General features: G+C 45.0%; 1 protein-coding gene across 3 annotated transcripts in view; it reads left to right on the forward strand.

Annotated features, from left to right (window-relative positions):
• The first annotated feature begins 6,788 nt into the window (after positions 1-6,788).
• Positions 6,789-19,205, forward strand: part of nalcn (sodium leak channel, non-selective) — a 73,831-nt gene continuing 61,414 nt past the window's right edge. For 2 of the 3 annotated variants that reach the window (XM_034213579.1, XM_034213580.1), the window contains exons 1-9: positions 6,795-6,915; positions 10,690-10,801; positions 11,017-11,078; positions 11,811-11,951; positions 12,154-12,336; positions 14,287-14,370; positions 14,491-14,630; positions 14,734-14,862; positions 18,687-18,838. In XM_034213579.1, coding sequence (XP_034069470.1) covers positions 11,037-11,078; positions 11,811-11,951; positions 12,154-12,336; positions 14,287-14,370; positions 14,491-14,630; positions 14,734-14,862; positions 18,687-18,838 — 871 coding nt within the window. In that variant the 5' untranslated portion in view covers positions 6,795-6,915; positions 10,690-10,801; positions 11,017-11,036. Of the gene's footprint in view, positions 6,916-10,689; positions 10,802-11,016; positions 11,079-11,810; positions 11,952-12,153; positions 12,337-14,286; positions 14,371-14,490; positions 14,631-14,733; positions 14,863-18,686; positions 18,839-19,205 lie in introns of all 3 variants that reach the window. The other variant, XM_034213581.1, reaches the window with a different exon arrangement.

Genomic DNA, 19,205 nt, shown 5'->3' on the forward strand with positions numbered 1-19,205 from the left:
GATTGTTGGCCCCTTGACAATAAGTGATACATATGGTGAATCAGAGAGAGGCAGTTGCACTTGTTTAGACCATATTGCAATACACATTTTGACTGTTACGGTGTGCAGGAAGCAGGACCCAAATGCAGATTTAAGTGACAAAATAATTCCTTTATTTCAAGGCTACAAATCTCCAGAGACAGAACAGAACACTCACCGCAGTTTACTCACAACACAAGACAACCCGACCAAGAGAGACAGGTGAGGAGGGTGGAGAAAACACAGAGGCACCAGGTGAACACAATCGGGTAATCAGGGAGGGAAACAGACAGAAAGCAAACAGGCAGGAAACGGGGGTGAACACTTTACAAAATAAAACAGGAAACCCAAAGATAGAAAAAGACAAGAAAACACCAACACAGACAGATCCTAACAGTACCCCCCCCTCAAGGGACGGATCCCAGACGTCCCAAAACAAAAAAAAGTCCAAAACCTCAAGCAGGGTGGATGGAGGGGGTCCGGAGGAGGGACGCATCACTAAGCCACCAGGGTGGGTGGAGGGGGTCAGGAGGACGGGACTGAACTGACCGCCCAGGGGCACGGCAGAGGACCAGGAAGGGGTCTCGGGCGGACGGCCCGGGGGTAAGGCAGAGTCCAAAAAGGGGGACTCGGGCGGACGGCCCGGGGGCAAGACAGAGTCCAAGGTGGGGACCATGGAGGGGCGAAGGTAGCGGCAGGAAGAGTCAGGGGGCCGGGCCCGAGGGCGAAGGCAGGAAGAGTCAGGGGACCGGGCTCGAGGGCGAGGACCGCGGCACTCAGGGGGTCGGGCTCGAGGGCGAAGACCGCGGCTCTCAGGGGGCCGGGCTCGAGGACGAAGACCGCGGCTCTCAGGGGGCCGGGCTCGAGGGCGAAGACCGGACAGCTCCGGAGGCCGGGCAGGAGCCGGTGTCGACCGGACAGGATCCGGAGCCGGTGGGACAGGTGTCGGCAAGATTCCCCACGGAAGAGGACCAGGAGTTGGCAGGACCCCCGGCAGGAGGGCAGTCGGTGGGACCTCCAACAGGACAGGACAGGACACAGGATTGGCAGGACCCCCGGCAGAAGCGCAGTCGGCGGGACCCCCAACGGGACAGGACATAGGGTTGGCAGGACCCCCGGCAGGAGGGCAGTCGGCGGGACCCCCAACGGGACAGGACACAGGATTGGCAGGACCCCCGGCAGGAGTGCAGTCGGCGGGACCTCCAACGGGACAGGACATAGGGTTGGCAGGACCCCCGGCAGAAGAGCAGTCTGCGGGACCTCCAACGGGACAAGACATGGAGTTGGCAGGACCCCCGGCAGAAGAGTAGTCTGCTGGACCTCCAACGGGACAAAGCATGGAGTTGGCAGGACCCCCGGCAGAAGAGTAGTCTGCGGGACCTCCAACGGCACAGGACCTGGAGCTGGCAGGACCCCCAGCAGAAGAGCAGTCCGCGGGACCTCCAACGGCACAGGACATAGGGTTGGCAGGACCCCCGGCAGAAGAGCAGTCCGCGGGACCTCCAACGGGACAGGACATAGGGTTGGCAGGACCCCCGGCAGAAGAGCAGTCTGCGGGACCTCCAACGGGACAAGACATGGAGTTGGCAGGACCCCCGGCAGAAGAGTAGTCTGCTGGACCTCCAACGGGACAAAGCATGCAGTTGGCAGGACCCCCGGCAGAAGAGTAGTCTGCGGGACCTCCAACGGCACAGGACATAGGGTTGGCAGGACCCCCGGCAGAAGAGCAGTCCGCGGGACCTCCAACGGGACAGGACATAGGGTTGGCAGGACCCCCGGCAGAAGAACAGTCTGCGGGACCTCCAACAGGACAAGACATGGAGTTGGCAGGACCCCCGGCAGAAGAACAGTCTGCGGGACCTCCAACGGGACAAGACATGGAGTTGGCAGGACCCCCAGCAGAAGAGTAGTCTGCGGGACCTCCAACGGCACAGGACCTGGAGCTGGCAGGACCCCCAGCAGAAGAGCAGTCCGCGGGACCTCCAACGGCACAGGACATGGGGTTGGCAGGACCCCCGGCAGAAGAGTAGTCTGCGGGACCTCCAACGGCACAGGACATGGAATTGGCAGGACCCCCGGCAGAAGAGCAGTCTGCGGGACCTCCAACGGCACAGGACATGGGGTTGGCAGGACCCCCGGCAGAAGAGCAGTCTGCGGGACAAGACATGGAGTTGGCAGGACCCCCGGCAGAAGAGTAGTCTGCTGGACCTCCAACGGGACAAAGCATGGAGTTGGCAGGACCCCCGGCAGAAGAGTAGTCTGCGGGACCTCCAACGGCACAGGACATGGGGTTGGCAGGACCCCCGGCAGAAGAGTAGTCTGCGGGACCTCCAACGGCACAGGACATGGAATTGGCAGGACCCCCGGCAGAAGAGCAGTCTGCGGGACCTCCAACGGCACAGGACATGGGGTTGGCAGGACCCCCGGCAGAAGAGTAGTCTGCGGGACCTCCAACGGCACAGGACATGGAATTGGCAGGACCCCCGGCAGAAGAGCAGTCTGCGGGACCTCCAACGGCACAGGACATGGGGTTGGCAGGACCCCCGGCAGAAGAGCAGTCTGCGGGACCTCCAACGGCACAGGACATGGAATTGGCAGGACCCCCGGCAGAAGAGCAGTCTGCGGGACCTCCAACGGCACAGGACATGGGGTTGGCAGGACCCCCCGGCAGAAGAGTAGTCTGCGGGACCTCCAACGGCACAGGACATGGAATTGGCAGGACCCCCGGCAGAAGAGCAGTCTGTGGGACCTCCAACGGCACAGGACATGGGGTTGGCAGGACCCCCGGCAGAAGAGTAGTCTGCGGGACCTCCAACGGCACAGGACATGGAATTGGCAGGACCCCCGGCAGAAGAGCAGTCTGCGGGACCCTCCAACGGCACAGGACATGGGGTTGGCAGGACCCCCGGCAGAAGAGCAGTCTGCGGGACCTCCAACGGCACAGGACATGGAATTGGCAGGACCCCCGGCAGAAGAGCAGTCTGTGGGACCTCCAACGGCACAGGACATGGGGTTGGCAGGACCCCCGGCAGAAGAGTAGTCTGCGGGACCCTCCAACGGCACAGGACATGGAATTGGCAGGACCCCCGGCAGAAGAGCAGTCTGCGGGACCTCCAACGGCACAGGACATGGGGTTGGCAGGACCCCCGGCAGAAGAGCAGTCTGCGGGTCCTCCAACGGCACAGGACATGGGGTTGGCAGGACCCCCGGCAGAAGAGTAGTCGGTGGGACCTCCAACGAGACAGGACAAGGAGCTGGCAGTACCCCCGGCAGGAGAGTAGACGGCGGGGACCTCCAAGGGGACAGGACAAAGGGTTGGCAGGACCCCCGGCAGAAGAGTAGTCGGCGGGGCCTCCAACGGCACAGGACAAAGGGTTGGCAGGATCCCCGGCAGGAGAGTAGTCGGCGGGACCTCCAACGAGACAGGACAAGGAGCTGGCAGGACCCCCGGCAGGAGAGTAGACGGCGGGACCTCCAAGGGGACAGGACAATGGGTTGGCAGGACCCCCGGCAGGAGAGTAGTCGGCGGGGCCTCCAACGGCACAGGACAAAGGGTTGGCAGGACCCCCGGCAGAAGAGTAGTCGGCGGGGCCTCCAACGGCACAGGACAAAGGGTTGGCAGGATCCCCGGCAGGAGAGTAGTCGGCGGTACCTCCAACGAGACAGGACAAGGAGCTGGCAGGACCCCCGGCAGGAGAGTAGACGGCGGGACTTCCAAGGGGACAGGACAAAGGGTTGGCAGGACCCCCGGCAGGAGAGTAGACGGCGGGACCTCCAACGAGACCGGACAAAGGGTTGGCAGGACCCCCGGCAGGAGAGTAGACGGCGGGACCTCCAACGGGACAGACATACGATTGGTAGGACCCCCGGCAGAGGAGTAGTCGACGGGACCTCCAACGGGACAGGACATGGAGTTGGCAGGACCCCCAGCGGAACCTCCAACGGACCAGGACATTGGGTAGGGACTTGAGACGTGACTCGAGAGGGGACTCGAGAGGGGAACTAGAGGAGGGACTAGAGGAGGAACTAGAGAAGGGAACTTGAGAGGGGACTCGAGAGGGGACTAGAGAAGTGACCTGAGGAGGGACTAGGGAAAGGACTAGAGAAGGGAACTCGAGAGGGAACTAGAGGAGGGACTAGAGGAGGGGACTCGAGAGGGAACTGGAGAGGGGACTAGAGAAGTGACCTGAGGAGGGACTAGGGAAAGGACTAGAGAAGGGAACTCGAGAGGGACTAGAGGAGGGACCTCGAGGAGGGACTAGAGAAGTGACTAAAGGAGGGACTGGAGATGGGACTAGAGATGGGACTAGAGAAGGGACTAGGGCAGCTGGGGCCAGATCTGGGTCTGGAACCAAGGCTGCTGGGGCCGGGACTGGGGCCGGAATTGAAGCCAGAATCCTGGCTGTAAGGTCCGGTTCAGAAGCCGGAAACATGGCTGTAAGATCCGGTTCTGAAGCCGGAAACATGGCTGTATGATCCAGTTCTGAAGCCGGAAACATGGCTGTATGATCCAGTTCTGAAGCCGGAAACATGGCTGTATGATCCAGTTCTGAAGCCGGAAACATGGCTGTATGATCCAGTTCTGAAGCCGGAAACATGGCTGTATGATCCAGTTCTGAAGCCGGAAACATGGCTGTATGATCCAGTTCTGAAGCCGGAAACATGGCTGCTGGGGCCAGAACTGGGTCCGTAACCATGGCTGCTGAACTGGTTCTGGAACCCTGGCCCTTTGGGCTCGTGCTGCGAACCTGGCCTTGCGACTCCTTCCTTTAGGAGCCGTTTGGAGGCTCCGTGGACCTCCAAAGGCCAGACGAGTACCAGCGAATGGCTCCTGGACTGTAGCAAACACTGGGTGAGAAGCAGGGGCTGACGCCAGACGGACCACACCGATGCGTGTGGTATCAAAACGGGAGTTGGGAGGCCTGGGGCTGTCAGGCAGGGGATAACACACTGTGAGATAATCCAAAATCCTGCCCGATAAGAATTTAACCAAGCCTGGCTTCTCCATAGTAATCTGGCGTGCCTCTGCCAGAACAGCCTCTCGCTGCTGAACCCTGGACGCTCCCAACCATCGATACGAGCAGTCATCCAAAGCAAAGGAAAACTCCAATAGCTCCTGCTCAAAAGGATCTGCTGGGCCCATATTTTGGTCGGGTTGTAATGTTACGGTGTGCAGGAAGCAGGACCCAAATGCAGATTTAAGTGACAAAATAATTCCTTTATTTCAAGGCTACAAATCTCCAGAGACAGAACAGAACACTCACCGCAGTTTACTCACAACACAAGACAACCCGACAAAGAGAGACAGAAAACCCAGAACTTAAATACACCCAGGACTAATCACATAAACACGAGACAGGTGAGGAGGGAGGAGAAAACACAGAGGCACCAGGTGAACACAATCGGGTAATCAGGGAGGGAAACAGACAGAAAGCAAACAGGCAGGAAACGGGGGTGAACACTTTACAAAATAAAACAGGAAACCCAAAGATAGAAAAAGACAAGAAAACACCAACACAGACAGATCCTAACAGCAACAATAATATACATTTAAAATAATTTACATTTTTTTAATTATTTAACATCAGCAATGTCTGCATCCAAGTTCCAAGGACTTGTCCAAGGCCTATTAACTGATTAACATCACCTGCTTCATTTTAATTCTTTAAATGTGCGTATCTACCACCCGGACCTCCTCCATGCCAAGATATGTTTATGGTGTATTTTTTTGTTAAGGTAGGATTACTTCCCACAGCAGAATTCTCGGTGCTGCTTGCATTATTGAGAGCTACATGATTTAGCAGGGATTTTTCCAGAAAAAACCTGTGCAAGCATTTGCTAAAAATGTTCAGTCCTTAAGCCATTTGTGTCTGATTTAATTATTAGTATTTATCAGCACTTTATAACATGGTGGATAAATTATTGACTAAATTAGGTTCACATTTTATTTTTTTGTTGCAATTATTCAATATAATATAACCTCATAGGACCAATATCACAGTTATTAAATGGTATTTTAAGGCGACCAATTATGTTAATGATTTCCCCAGACAACAGTGTGCACATGTTGTACTTTGGCAGCATTTAAACTGCTTGAAACCATCCGAGGCTGAAGGGAAAAAAGCCTATAAACAGCTGTGTCAACTACTCACAAAAGGCTGAAGTGAAACTTTCAATTTGCACCTTTCATCCCCCAGGAACTCACTCTGTTCTGAGTTGACCTGACAACACTGTACTCAATAATTTACGAGGACTTCAATCAAAGGCATGCATAACTAAACTCATGCTTTGTTCTAACTAGGAATTTAAAACGATTTTAAGTTAAGTCAGGTTAATGTTGACCTGACTTGATTTACAATCATTGAAATAGTGTTGATAACACTATGCATAAAGCCCAATATGCCAAACTCCAAATTAGCTTTACAATGTGCACATAATGACATCCTCTGTCTCTTGAGAATCATATCAATTTTTATGTTTTGTTAATGTCATTATACTGTTAGTGGGTAGTCTACTGTCTGTATAGTTGGCCCCAAAACAGTTATTTACAGTTAAATATGCAACATTTGGAGATACACAAATAAATGTTTTTACTTTTTTTGTGATAGTGGAGTTCTTTTTTTTCGTCAAAATGTATCATTACAGTACTCAAACAAGTGGGAACAATCAACAAAAAAGTATATGGGCCACCATTGTGATGGAGCAATTTGAGGACCTTCAAACTGTTACCATGGAGACGGCTGCGCGCCTCCGCTGCATGCGCTGAAGCTGTTGATGTGATTGGAACCTGCGCGCGCTCCCGCACTCTCCCATTCGATCCGAACACACACACCCGGAAAAAAACATCTGATGTAATGGACAGGACGAGACACGGTTGATAAAGACAGTCCTCCTCTCGTAAGTGACAGTATGTTTTTCTTAAGCCGCTGCTACACTCGTCGTGTGTGTGTAACCGGACGCACAGCTGTGGTGCTTTGGGGGATGCTACTGATGCTGCTGCGCTAGCTTGTTCCAGGAAGTGGACACATCCTCATCCTTTCAGAGTAGGCCTTGGTCCAAAATTGCCGTGTATTTGCTATACTATCACGTGGCTTCGTTGCCACATAGCATATAAGCTACGTTTAGGACCTACGCGTGCCCACATGTTTGTATACGCACTATGTTTAGCTTATTTTTAACCAATGTAGCACCTTAGCTCTCATCCGTTTCCATAGTAACCTTGGCTCTGTGTTGGTGTCATTCCTTCAGCTTTCAATCTCAGTATGGGTCTCTTGATTGATGATCAGTGGTTTGACAGCCATTTTGCAGGACGTGCGTATTCCTCAGCAGCTGGTTCTGTGTTGTTAAGGAGGGGGAGCAGTTTACCAACACTGTTTTTGTGTTGGTAAACATTGACCTAGTGAATACTGTGAGGCCAGGGTTAGCCACAACTGGAGCTTTTAACAAGATGCCCTGTATTGTTTTTGATTTTTCTTCATTATTATGCCCACTGTTGTGGAAATAATTATCATAAGATGCCAATTAGTAACATACAGGACAAACCTCGATGTCTGTTTACCTTCTTTAAGGACACAGGCGGCTTAGCCAATAATGTTATTGTTCCCATTCTGTGACTGGTCAATACTGGGATACAGATGGTCTGTGTTGTGGGTACACTGGGACACTTCCTTCTCTGTATTTGTGGACTCCAAGGTAAAATCTTCGAGGTCATAAGTGTCCGAGGCGAGTAGCTCTGTGTTCCCACACTGTTTAGGCTATCTCCTCAAATATGTTGTTTACTCTCTGCGAAACCAGTTAGATGGGCTGGCAAGAGAGAGGCTCTCCAGAATTGACGTGGCAACTCTACCGTGAAGTCAGAACCTCTGACTCTTGGACTTGTGATGTGAATCCTCCGGCCGTTAACTCCAAATAAACCATCATGTGTTTGACATCAAAGCTACTGCTCTTCCCGTGTCTCCTTCCTGAGTCGGTGACTCCCACTGCATAGCTACACAGAAGTTTCCTCTACACCCACTATATCTTCATTTAGGAGATATTCATGACATTTGCTGACATTTAGCCCTGCTGACAACTTAAATAAGCTTCTAAAAGATTGTGAATAGCTGAAACCTCCTAATGCTAAATTTTGTTAGACCACAAGAATTTCACATGCACATAATAAGGTTAATGTGGTATTGATGATGAACAGTTGGAATTAAGTTTGCCACAGAAGGTATAAATTACCTGATCATTTAGTTACTTATTAATAGTTAGGGCTAACTGTTTGACCTTATACCTCAAAATCAATGAATGTATAGCCTATATTCTTTTGAAGCTTTAATACATTATTATTATTTTGATATACACTATGGGTAAAATGACTAAATGTTATAGGCAAGTAAGTTGTCGATCTTGCTGAAAATAATCACCCAAATCTGCAGTTCTCCCAAACTCTATGGAGCATTTAATCCTCTTTCAGCTATTTGTTCAGGTTTTAGGTCCCACAACTTTACTGTTTGGCTTCCTTCTCACTGCTTTCATCAGTGTCAGACTTTTAGATGCACCAGGCATGTGTTTTTAGTGAACATTTTTCTGATAAACCCACTGCATGCTGCTTGCCCATGCAGCGCCAAATGGCAAACAAACAAAGGTTGCCCTATTGACATGCATATTAACACCATTTAAAGTTGCAAACTATCCTATTTTACGCATCAAGCAGACACAGAGCAACTTAAGCATTCATTTGGAGTCGTGTTTCTGGATAATTGATAAATATATTCCCAATAATAACTCTGGGTTTACAGAATGAGAGCATTTTGTCATAAAAGAGATACCTTCTGCTGCTGGAAATGAAGTTGAATGAGTACAGGTAACAGGAAAAGGCACAAATGATAACTATCTAGTCTACATGTATGGATTTGTCACTTTGAGCAGAAACGTTCACAATTTACTAATTTGATTATGTCACATATGAATTTAACTTTAAATATAATATATGTTCAGTGTTACCCACAGAATTTGATTCTATTTGGCAAGAAAAGCCAAAGGCCCCTTAACCAATTTGGGTGGCCCACGCATCCACCCCCCCCCCCCCCCCCTCAAATAACAAAATACATGCGAGTTCATGGCTACTGTAGCAGACAACGTTCTTGTTGCTCTGTGTTGCGTTGTTAATGAGTGAGGACACACTCATTCGTTGAGGATCTGTGGGGTTTATTCTCCCAAAAATATTCCAAAGCGAGTTACAAAGACCAATTACAGGGACATTCTCCCTGGAGTAACTGAGGGCTATGTACCTTTATGTATCGATCCTTTCAATACATTTGAACCAAGCGCGCCCATTTGATAGACACTAGTTCGTCTAAATCCCTAAACTCCTCTCTAAGGTATGGTACAGTAGAGCAACAAAGAACTGTAAATATTTGCTGCCCACATCGACTCTTCAAGAATAAAACTTCAGCAAAGAAAGTTTGAGAATCCTACAAATACTTACAGTTACAATGAATGTGCTCAGTGGTCGCATCCTGCCCGTGAGGAGCATGTCTTCACTCCAAAGGGGAAAGTAATTGCAGTCTTTGCCACCTATACTCCCACATAATAGCACTTGGACCCTGTAATTTAGTTTTCACTCTTCTTCACGTCTCCATCTGCATATGTTAAGTGTAGCAATTACTCTGGAAAATTGCTCCTAACTACATGGGGTTTATATAGACACTTTCTTTTCTTGGTAGCAGCAGAAAAGGAAACGGGTTATACACTTTTATTGTGCTTTCTGCTTTCTCATCCAAGTTTTATAGCTCTTGTACTTCAGTTAGTATGCTTGGTTTACTTTTTAAAAGGTGAATAAAGGTTTTGCACCATTCAGTTTTTATCACTTTGTTTAAAGATCATTATTTCAAGTTTTTTCATTTAAAAAAAAGTATACATTTCGGTGAGTTTGTATGTTCTTTATTTAGGTAATATATGTGTTGCATGTGTACATGTTAAGGTTTTTGAGTCGCTAGATGCTTATGCAAAGAATTCATCTAAAACCTTGGTGCTCATGATGCAGTGACTCATTCATCAGGGCACTAGGAAATTGATGTATGTTCTTTTTCTAATTCTGTGTGTTATTTGTTATACAACTTGCATGTATTGTTTGATTAGATATGTTTACTTATATGTTTAATTATAAGTAATCATACTTCCGTGCTGTTTTATTGAAGCATTGGTCCATCTTAATAACAAAACACACAATGTTCTCAAATTCATATCTAGCCATTGTTGAAATGTTGAACCATTCAGATAGTTCAACATTGCTTGAAGGGGATTGGCATTGAGCCTTTTTGTCTGTTACTCTGGATAAGAAACATTACTTTTTTACAGTTTTTCATTGAACTCCTCTGCCAAAGAAAACGTTTTGGCAGTGTTTGCTGTGAAATACCAAGAGTGAAAGGGACCAGTTTCCAGAAAGAGATATAATCAAATGTGTTGAGAATCCTTCAGACATTTTATTGGGGTGGTGCCAGTCAGAGAAATCTGATAAAGATATATCAACAAACATAACCCAAACTATCAGCATGGCTACATAACATTGGAGGTTAGAGAGAAAATATGTTTTATCCTGCATAGATGTGTGCTGAAGCTGCATGTTGGAGCACTTGTGAATATGTTCTCTCACCCCTCTTTACACTCTTATGACTGCTGCCACAGGACCTCCAGGCCTTTAGGACATTCTCCCTTTTGCATCTCTAGTCTCTCTCTCTGGTTGGTCTCTCCACCCCTCTGTGACCTGGGGATGAACGCACCAATGAGGAGCCTCACAGTGAGTCGCCTGGTCCTCCTCCACCCCATCTTCTCCTTCCACAACACCTCAGTCACTCACTCACTCAGTCACTCACTCACAGAGTGTGTTGCATATATGCCTTGATGTCAGATGTGGTGGGCATTCCTGTCTCTATGAGCATACTGTAGATGTGGGTAGTGTACTGTACACCATATGAACCATGATGTTGACTAACTGTTGTGTGTCATTTACAGGGTATGCCTGATCGCATGTTATGTGCAGTGCTGGAGCAATTTCAGCTTTACTTTTCCCTTTGGTATGTGCGCTTTGTCTCCATTCAGAGTGTCATTTATTCTTGTTTTCTTTTGTTTAAACGGCCTGTACACCTTTCTTTTTCTGCATACACATGCACACTGACACACACAAACATGAATATGCACAGGTAACAGCAACACACACCTCTCACATTCTACAGTAGGTTGCGCAGCACAATCTACTGGTGCCTGGGTGTTTAATATGATGAAGATCATGTATGATCTTTCCAAATGGTAAGTCACTGGAGATGTGAATACACTCTTCCTGTGTTCCATGTGTGCTACGTTGTGTATCACGGTGGCCATTCAACAATGCAACACATGTTTACTTTAAAAGTACAAACCTCTGTTCTGGCAATTCATGTCAGGGTAGTTTATTTTGCTGGATATATTTCAGTATAGTGAAGCTTAAAGCTACATGTAATTATGTCCAGAAGCAGCTATTGATACACATGGTATTTAATTCATAAATATTCCATTTAAATATTGGTTATCAGTTGTTGAGTTACAATTTTTATTCGAAAGTGGACTGGTATTTCCAGTCAGTCGCTGTTACTGTGGCCAGCCAAGTGCCTCTGAGCTGCTTAAAGTACACATTACAAATGTATTTATTTACATAATAACATGATTGAGGTGAACGTAAGTGGTACGGCCACTGCCCAGACTTGGATGCAGCCAGACTGTTCCCCTCATTGAGCTTTATTCACTGTTTGGTTGGCCTCCCTCTCTGTCAGATCCACTCTCTGTATAGCACAGCCAGCCCCAGCATGCTAAAGAGGAAACAGAGTTCACGGGTCGAGGCCCAGCCCATGACCGACTTTGGGCCGGACGAGACCCTGGCAGACAGCGCTGATATCTTCTGGATCAACAAACCAGTGAGTGTAGTCCCATGTGGGCTAGGGTGAGCACAACACAATGTTATTTCTGTATCATTCTTGCCAGATCTTTTATTTGTTTTTAAGTCACACTTGTTGATTTACTTCCCTTAAAATGTATTGCTAGCGTATACTAATAGCTGGAATATTCCAGGAAGGGAATATAGCAAAGAAATAAAGCATTGTTTTTCTCTTTCCACAGTGGGTGCACTCACTGCTGCGGGCCTGTGCTATCATCAGCGTCATTTCTGTGTGCATGAACACCCCAAAGACGTTCGAACATTACCCTCCGCTGCAGTATGTGACCTTCACACTGGACACTCTGCTCATGTTCCTCTACACATCTGAGATGATCGCCAAGATGCACATCAGAGGAATCATCAAGGTAGCTACTGTCAGTCACATGTTCACAGGAAGCACATTCCTCAAATACAGTTATCAAGATAAACTTTATTTTCTGTACATTCTACATTACAAATAATTAGCTGAAAAGTGCCAAAAGAGGAAAAAAGATACATCAATGAATCTAGAGGAACACGTTTTCATTGTGACTTAAGTACGACACATTAAGTCCTTCTTATATTGCACACATTTCAGCAGAGAATGTTTTATTATGTTTGCCAAGATGGGATTTTTTATATACAGTATGCGGGCAATTGTACATTCTGTCCTTGTGTCTGTGTGTAAAAAAGATAATAAAAAAAAGGTATGGATTAGGATAAAACTTTATGTAAAAGTTATGGGACATTAAACTGATGAGCTTGCCAAAATGAGACGGGGAACTGGCATGGCACACTAAACTAAATCATACATCACCATCCTAGTTTATGTGCATATTACCAGAAGACAATTTAGGGACAATGAAGTGCTCATTTTCCATTTAGAAATAACCGCTCAGACAGTTTTTGCAAAATGTAGTGAGCTGACAAAGGTCTACTGCACAAGTTGAGACCTGATAGAGCACATGTTGATGCATCAGATTTAAGTGACACTTTATATTAAACCTTATTAGTTGTTGTTTTGAGCTGTAAATTCAGATAAATCAACACAATTCAAATTTGAGGTAGATATGATGTTTTATAGAAGCATCAAGGAACAGACAGCTGGCAGATGAAAGGCCCATAATTACTGCCATAAAAAGAGTGGACAGCTTAATTGGCAAATCAAGGATAACAAGCAGGGAGGCACTGGAGGACACATAATTAGAATCACCAGTGCAGGAAAACATCATGACAACTGGAACATTTTCTTTTCTTTCTTTTAAAGTTCCTTTCAGTTCTTAAAAGCAGATAAAACACAGTCCTTTTTTTGAGCACTTTATATCAAGTATCATTTAACTTGTGTACAGGACGCTTACTTCACCACACATTTGGATTTCTAACTGTGTCTGTAACCTAATTGATTGAAACTTGGATGTTTTGTTCCAGCTAGTTGTCGCACAAAACAACAGATCCACACAGTGTTGGAGTAATTGTATCCTTTTGTTCTTGTTAGTCTGTAATCAAACATGGTTGAGTGTCTCAGAAAACACCCTCCTATTTGCAGCCTTTCCTCATGAGCCCTAAAAGCGTACAGAAACTCTCTCTCTGTAAGTGGTGATTAAGTATGTCCAATTTAGCTGTTCCTATGTCATTTCAGTTTGTTTACACTTCATCATTGTTTTGTTTTTGATGGAATAAAGTGGTCAGTTTGTCATAATGGGCACATTTAATTCAGATTATAATAATAATAATTCCTTACATTTATTATAGCGCTTTTCCAGATGCTCAAAGCGCTTTACAAATACACATTACACATATTTTGTATACATGCAATGGTCACTGTGGACAATACCCACAGGAGCAAGTTCAGGTGAAGTGTCTTGCCCAAGGACACAACGGCTTTACAGACGCAGCAGCGGCGGGTTTCACCCCTTGATCTGATGATCATTGCACAGCGCACTGCGCCACACCGTCCATCTTCACGCCTCAAAGTCATCGAGGCGCTTTTACAAGTACACATTGATATCATACATGTACTGTGGACATTGCCCACAGGAGCAAATCCGGGTGAAGTGTCTTGCCCAAGGACACAACGGCCTGACGCAGTGTTGATATATGTTGTTTCTATCACAACAAAGGCTTTCTCTTAGATTCTTAGAAGAAGCATTTTCAAAAACCATATAGGCTAGCATTGTTAAAGTCTTAAAACATCACAGAATGTCTTCTAATTGTTAGAATACATCAGCTTTTTGGAAAACACGGTCCTTATGATAAATGCTCTTATTCCTTGCAATTGTTCTCTCATTGTTGGCTTTGTGTTAATGTCTCCTGGTTCTCTCTTACTTTCTGCACAGGGGGATAACTCCTATGTGAAGGATCGCTGGTGTATGTTTGATGGATTCATGGTGTTCTTCATCTGGGTGTCCCTGCTCCTGCAGGTATATTGCAATATTTACAATTAGAGGTTTTTCTGCAATTGTTTTCCTTATTTTCTTCCAAGGAATGTAATTGTTTCAGCTAGTATTTTCTTCTTAACAATTTGTTTCTCTTTGTTTAAGGTGTTTGAAATAGCAGATCTTGTGGATCAGATGTCTCCATGGGGAATGTTGAGGATCCCCCGAGCGCTCATTATGATCCGGGCCTTCAGGATCTACTTTCGCTTTGAGCTTCCTCGCTCCCGCATCACCAACATACTCAAGTAAAAAAGAACTCCATGAGCATTTTTCTTTGCTATGATCCCTTTAATTAATTGATCATTTTACATGTGAAAATATTACATTTTCCACTCTTTTGCTTTGCAGGCGATCTGGGGAACAGATCTGGAGTGTCTCCATCTTCCTGCTGTTTTTTCTCCTGCTCTATGGAATTCTGGGTGTTCAAATGTTTGGAACATTCAACTTCCATTGTGTCATCAATGGCACAGGAGAAGGGTAAGAGCCACTTACAAAGAAGTGAAACTGTTGATGCCGGCTTTGTTATTAATTGTTTCAACTGAGCAACTATACCTTCCTGTCATCCTTTAGCTTTTTATTGAACACCTTTAAATACCTATGATGGAGGCTGCCTTTCCCTACTCTAATAGAGTTTGTATTTACTGAAGCAATAATGGTTAAGATCGTTAAGAAGCTAAAAGCAAAATACTATACATTGAGTGTCTTTCTTATTACAGTTTATAGACCGATAGGGCCAATATAACTGCCAAACATCCAAGCACTACACCATTGTTAAGGTACCATAAGTTTCAGGCGTACATTAACCTGAATGCTTCTGGGCATTTATTTGTCATCACAGGCTATATGAGATCATTAAAAAACTTCACAGGTAAGCATATTTGATCATACCATAAATGGTCTATGAATACAGCTACTGAAAACCCACTAAATATACTTTAGGCTCACTCATCAGTGTGGAGGATTTCCTCCCGTAGGCTTTTTGCAAGTTTATGTCACTTGTGAGTTGCTGAAATTGGTTTGCAGAGGTGGTAGCTTGGTGTGCACAATGTAGACACTACATTAAATGATCTGAAACTTTTAAAAGAAAAACTTTGCCTATTAGTTTTGCCATTATACCCAGTTGAGTGATTCCATATAAAATGAAATATATGATATATACCCACAGGCTCTTTTGTTCCGTGCCTCTGCTTGTCCTGTCCTATCATGCAACTGTATGTTTTAAGTCAGCTTAAATACAAAGTGCATTCATTTGCTTTTATTGGCCGATCTGCACTTGCAATCCTTACATTTGAACAGTTGCATTGTTTAACATGCAATATATATTCTAGAAATGTACAGTGGCTATATTCAGTAGCCAACTGCTCGAATACCTTGTTTACTTTGAGCTAAACATATTAAAACAACAACAACGACAACATCTTCAGGGCAGGATGGGACAAAAAGTGATGTTATTTAAAAATTGAATGAGGTTAAACTAATTAATTAAACAATTTGACTGAAGTTAAATCAAATCACCAGTATGGTAACGTTGAAATTCTGTAGAAACCGCTGAGTACCAGCACTGGGGGAGATGTGATACTGGTGTGGCAGAATTAACATTGCTTTGCAAAATCAGTAGTATTTAAAAACATTTGTGAAGGATTTTATTTTGAGAATGAGGATATGATACAGAAAACAGGCATCCCTATGGAGACAAAAGATGTGAAAAGCCACCATCATGGTTAATGCACCCGGCTGGAGGTACTATAGAACTAAAACTCATTAAGATAATTACAATTTCCTACATTGTCAATAACCAGCCTTTGTTCTGTAATCTGCTCATTTCTGCTCAACAGTTACCCATATATCTCTCCTTACCCAGAGAGTGCCTAAGCACTCACGGGACATCACACACATTGACCATTAGAAGCTGAAAAGATGGCACACGGCATTGTTACATTTATAGCTCTGACGTAGTTCTTTAACATCATTCCATAAGTGGCCTGGCAGCTGCACATATCATTTGTTTGCTGCTGTTCTCCTTTTCATAAATCCCTCGTATATACATGCTCCTGATGGGGTATTTTAGAAATATGTCACATAAGGACTGATGTGCCTAATCTCTCTGGCACAAAGTCAAAGCCAAACTAGCTTTTCACATAGAAGGTATTTATAATGGAAATAGGATAAAAATACCAGGGAAGACATTTTCTGATATTGATATTAGATGACAAGGGTTTTTGATTTGTTAACTAAGTATGATCTCTTCCTCTGGATGATTTAACTCCATAGAACAGATAATACACGTAGTTATTTGCAGTTTGAATTGGTGTGACTGAACCGTACAGTTGTGTTTTTTTTATTTCTTTAAAGCTGCGTTGTGTTTTTTTTGCTTGAGGATTATTCTAAAAAGGAAGGTCTTGATTAGATATTTTGAACCGATTAATAGTGACACTTTAGAGAGTATGAGCATATCCTTGTCACATAAAAAAAAAGTTTATTCCTGCTTATTTGTTTTTAAATTGAATGGAGAATTTAGGAAAAGGATGTTGGGAATTATATATATTGCTTCATTTACTAAACTGAGGCAGTGGAGCATCAAGAGCAAGAGGTGTTTTAAGCCAAGGTGGGCAGAGGTTGTTGACATGAACCCAAATGATTAATTATGCAAAGCATTGCACATGCAATTTAGTTTGATCAAATAAGAGATTCAGAAAACCAATTATAAATAATGTCTTATCACAAATATGCTTTGTATTTCATTTGACTCACCAAATTATTAATATCACGTTATGACTGGACATTTGGTCTCTCATTTGATGCCTCATTTATCTCCTCTTTGTCATCAAGTGATTTATTTGATAAGATACAGTTGTATTATACAGCCCAGCATAACACGCTTTATCTGATTTATTACTATGCCTCTGATTGCCCTTTGTGATGTGTGCAATAAATTATCCCTTCTGATCCTTTACCCCTTAATAAACAATTTGGATGAATGTCTGGGCAGCCAATTTGAAGGCATTAATTTTCATTAGAGAAATCATGCAGCTCCTGGAATAACACCTGAGGCTAGAAGACAGGGAGACAGAGAAGGAGGGAGAAGGGCAGTGTGTGTGTTTGTACCGGCAGAATTCATCTATGTGTCATTTGCGTGTTTCTCTTGCTCATAATACATATATTTATTGTAACCAGCCATAAATGTTGAACCTTTGCCTTGAAATCCCTGATTTTATTATAGAGTTAAAGGTGGGGTAGGTAATTCACGTCAGAAACACTTTTTGTTATATTCCATGGAATGCTCTTAACATCCCGATAGCAATGAATATATTAAATGCTTTGACAATAAATACATTAAAACATTTCATCTGTGGAAGCTGTGGTGCTGTAAAAAGCACGACCAATCATCTGAGCCGGCCCGGCTAAAATAACTGGATGGCCTACCTGCCTGTCAGCCATGACAGCCATCTCGTGCAAAAACTTATCTCGTGCCCTCATTGGTCATGTTGGTCCGTGTGTGTTGGAGGAGAGGCTCTGGAAGGAAGAGGCAGATTTTTTTCGGCTGCGTAGTTTAATATTCTAGCGCACTCGAGCTGGTTTCTCCATTCTTATCTACCCTACCTTTAAGTATAATCATCCTTAATTCTTATAATATTTTCACACAAGTAACATTTTGCTGTCAAAAGCTCTATTTGTATTCACACATTGCAGCAGTGATTCTCAATGAGATTATTGCTGCAAGTCACCAGATGGTGGTGGGGAAAAACAAAAAAGGACATTAAAACTAACATATTTTAGACTAGGGAATGGTTTTACATTATATTCCCTGTACCAGTGATATAATCTTCCCTAGAATCGATGTTAATAAGTGTATTTGTGAGAGTGAAAGTGTGTCTGTGCAGGATTTACAGCAGGCCAGGGGGAGAGAAGAAATCATTGAATACTTTAGAAATCTACAGTGCCTAAGGTACTAGCAGTTGAAACATCACTAACAACGCATGATATATTTACATTTTTTAATCAGAGCATTAACAATAATCACTCAAAATAAGCTTAAGTAGGCACATAGAAACAGCTGTTTATGCCAGTTTACAGCACATGCTCTCTCTCTCTGAAAGTGCATCCACTGCTATATGTGGGGCTAAAGCATGGAGCCAGTTTATGAACAATCAACGTGTTTGCATTGGGAGGGGAAAAATCACCAACCTGAGTATTCTGGTTGGGAAGCGTCACTCAAAAATGCTTGTGAACCACTGCATTACATCTGTGTTTTCATTGCGTACATATCTTTTGATAACCGTTTTTTTTCCTCTTTCGGTCAGTAATGTGACCTGGAACAGCTTGGCCATCCCAGACACCCATTGTTCCCCCGATGGAGAGGGCTACCAGTGTCCTCATGGCTTTGAATGCAAAGACCTGGAGAAGCTGGGACTCAGCCGACAGGAGCTCGGTTATAGTGGCTTCAATGAACTAGGTAGCCGCCATACACCCACACACGTAATGCATTCAAACACATACACAAAACTCTCTGGTGTAAAGCTGTGGCATTCAGCAGCATCCTGCATTCTTATCAGCTGAATGGAGCTCCAATCCAGCGTCCGTGCACAGTGCAGTGCCTCTAATCTTTAGATAGCCGTGAAGGAGAGTGAGAGCTTCACAGTAAACAGTCCCTAATTTAGACATTATAGAATGGAGCATGGAACACTCAATTCAATTTATAGCCTAAATGTATTTATCAATACAGTTTATAAATATCAATGCAAGGCAAGGCAGGGCAGGTTTATTTATACGGTACATTTCAATGCGAGGCAATTCTAAGTGTTCACAAGCGAACCGCAGTA

Source organism: Gymnodraco acuticeps, unplaced genomic scaffold, assembly GCF_902827175.1.
Source record: "Gymnodraco acuticeps unplaced genomic scaffold, fGymAcu1.1, whole genome shotgun sequence".
Lineage (NCBI taxonomy): Eukaryota > Metazoa > Chordata > Actinopteri > Perciformes > Bathydraconidae > Gymnodraco > Gymnodraco acuticeps.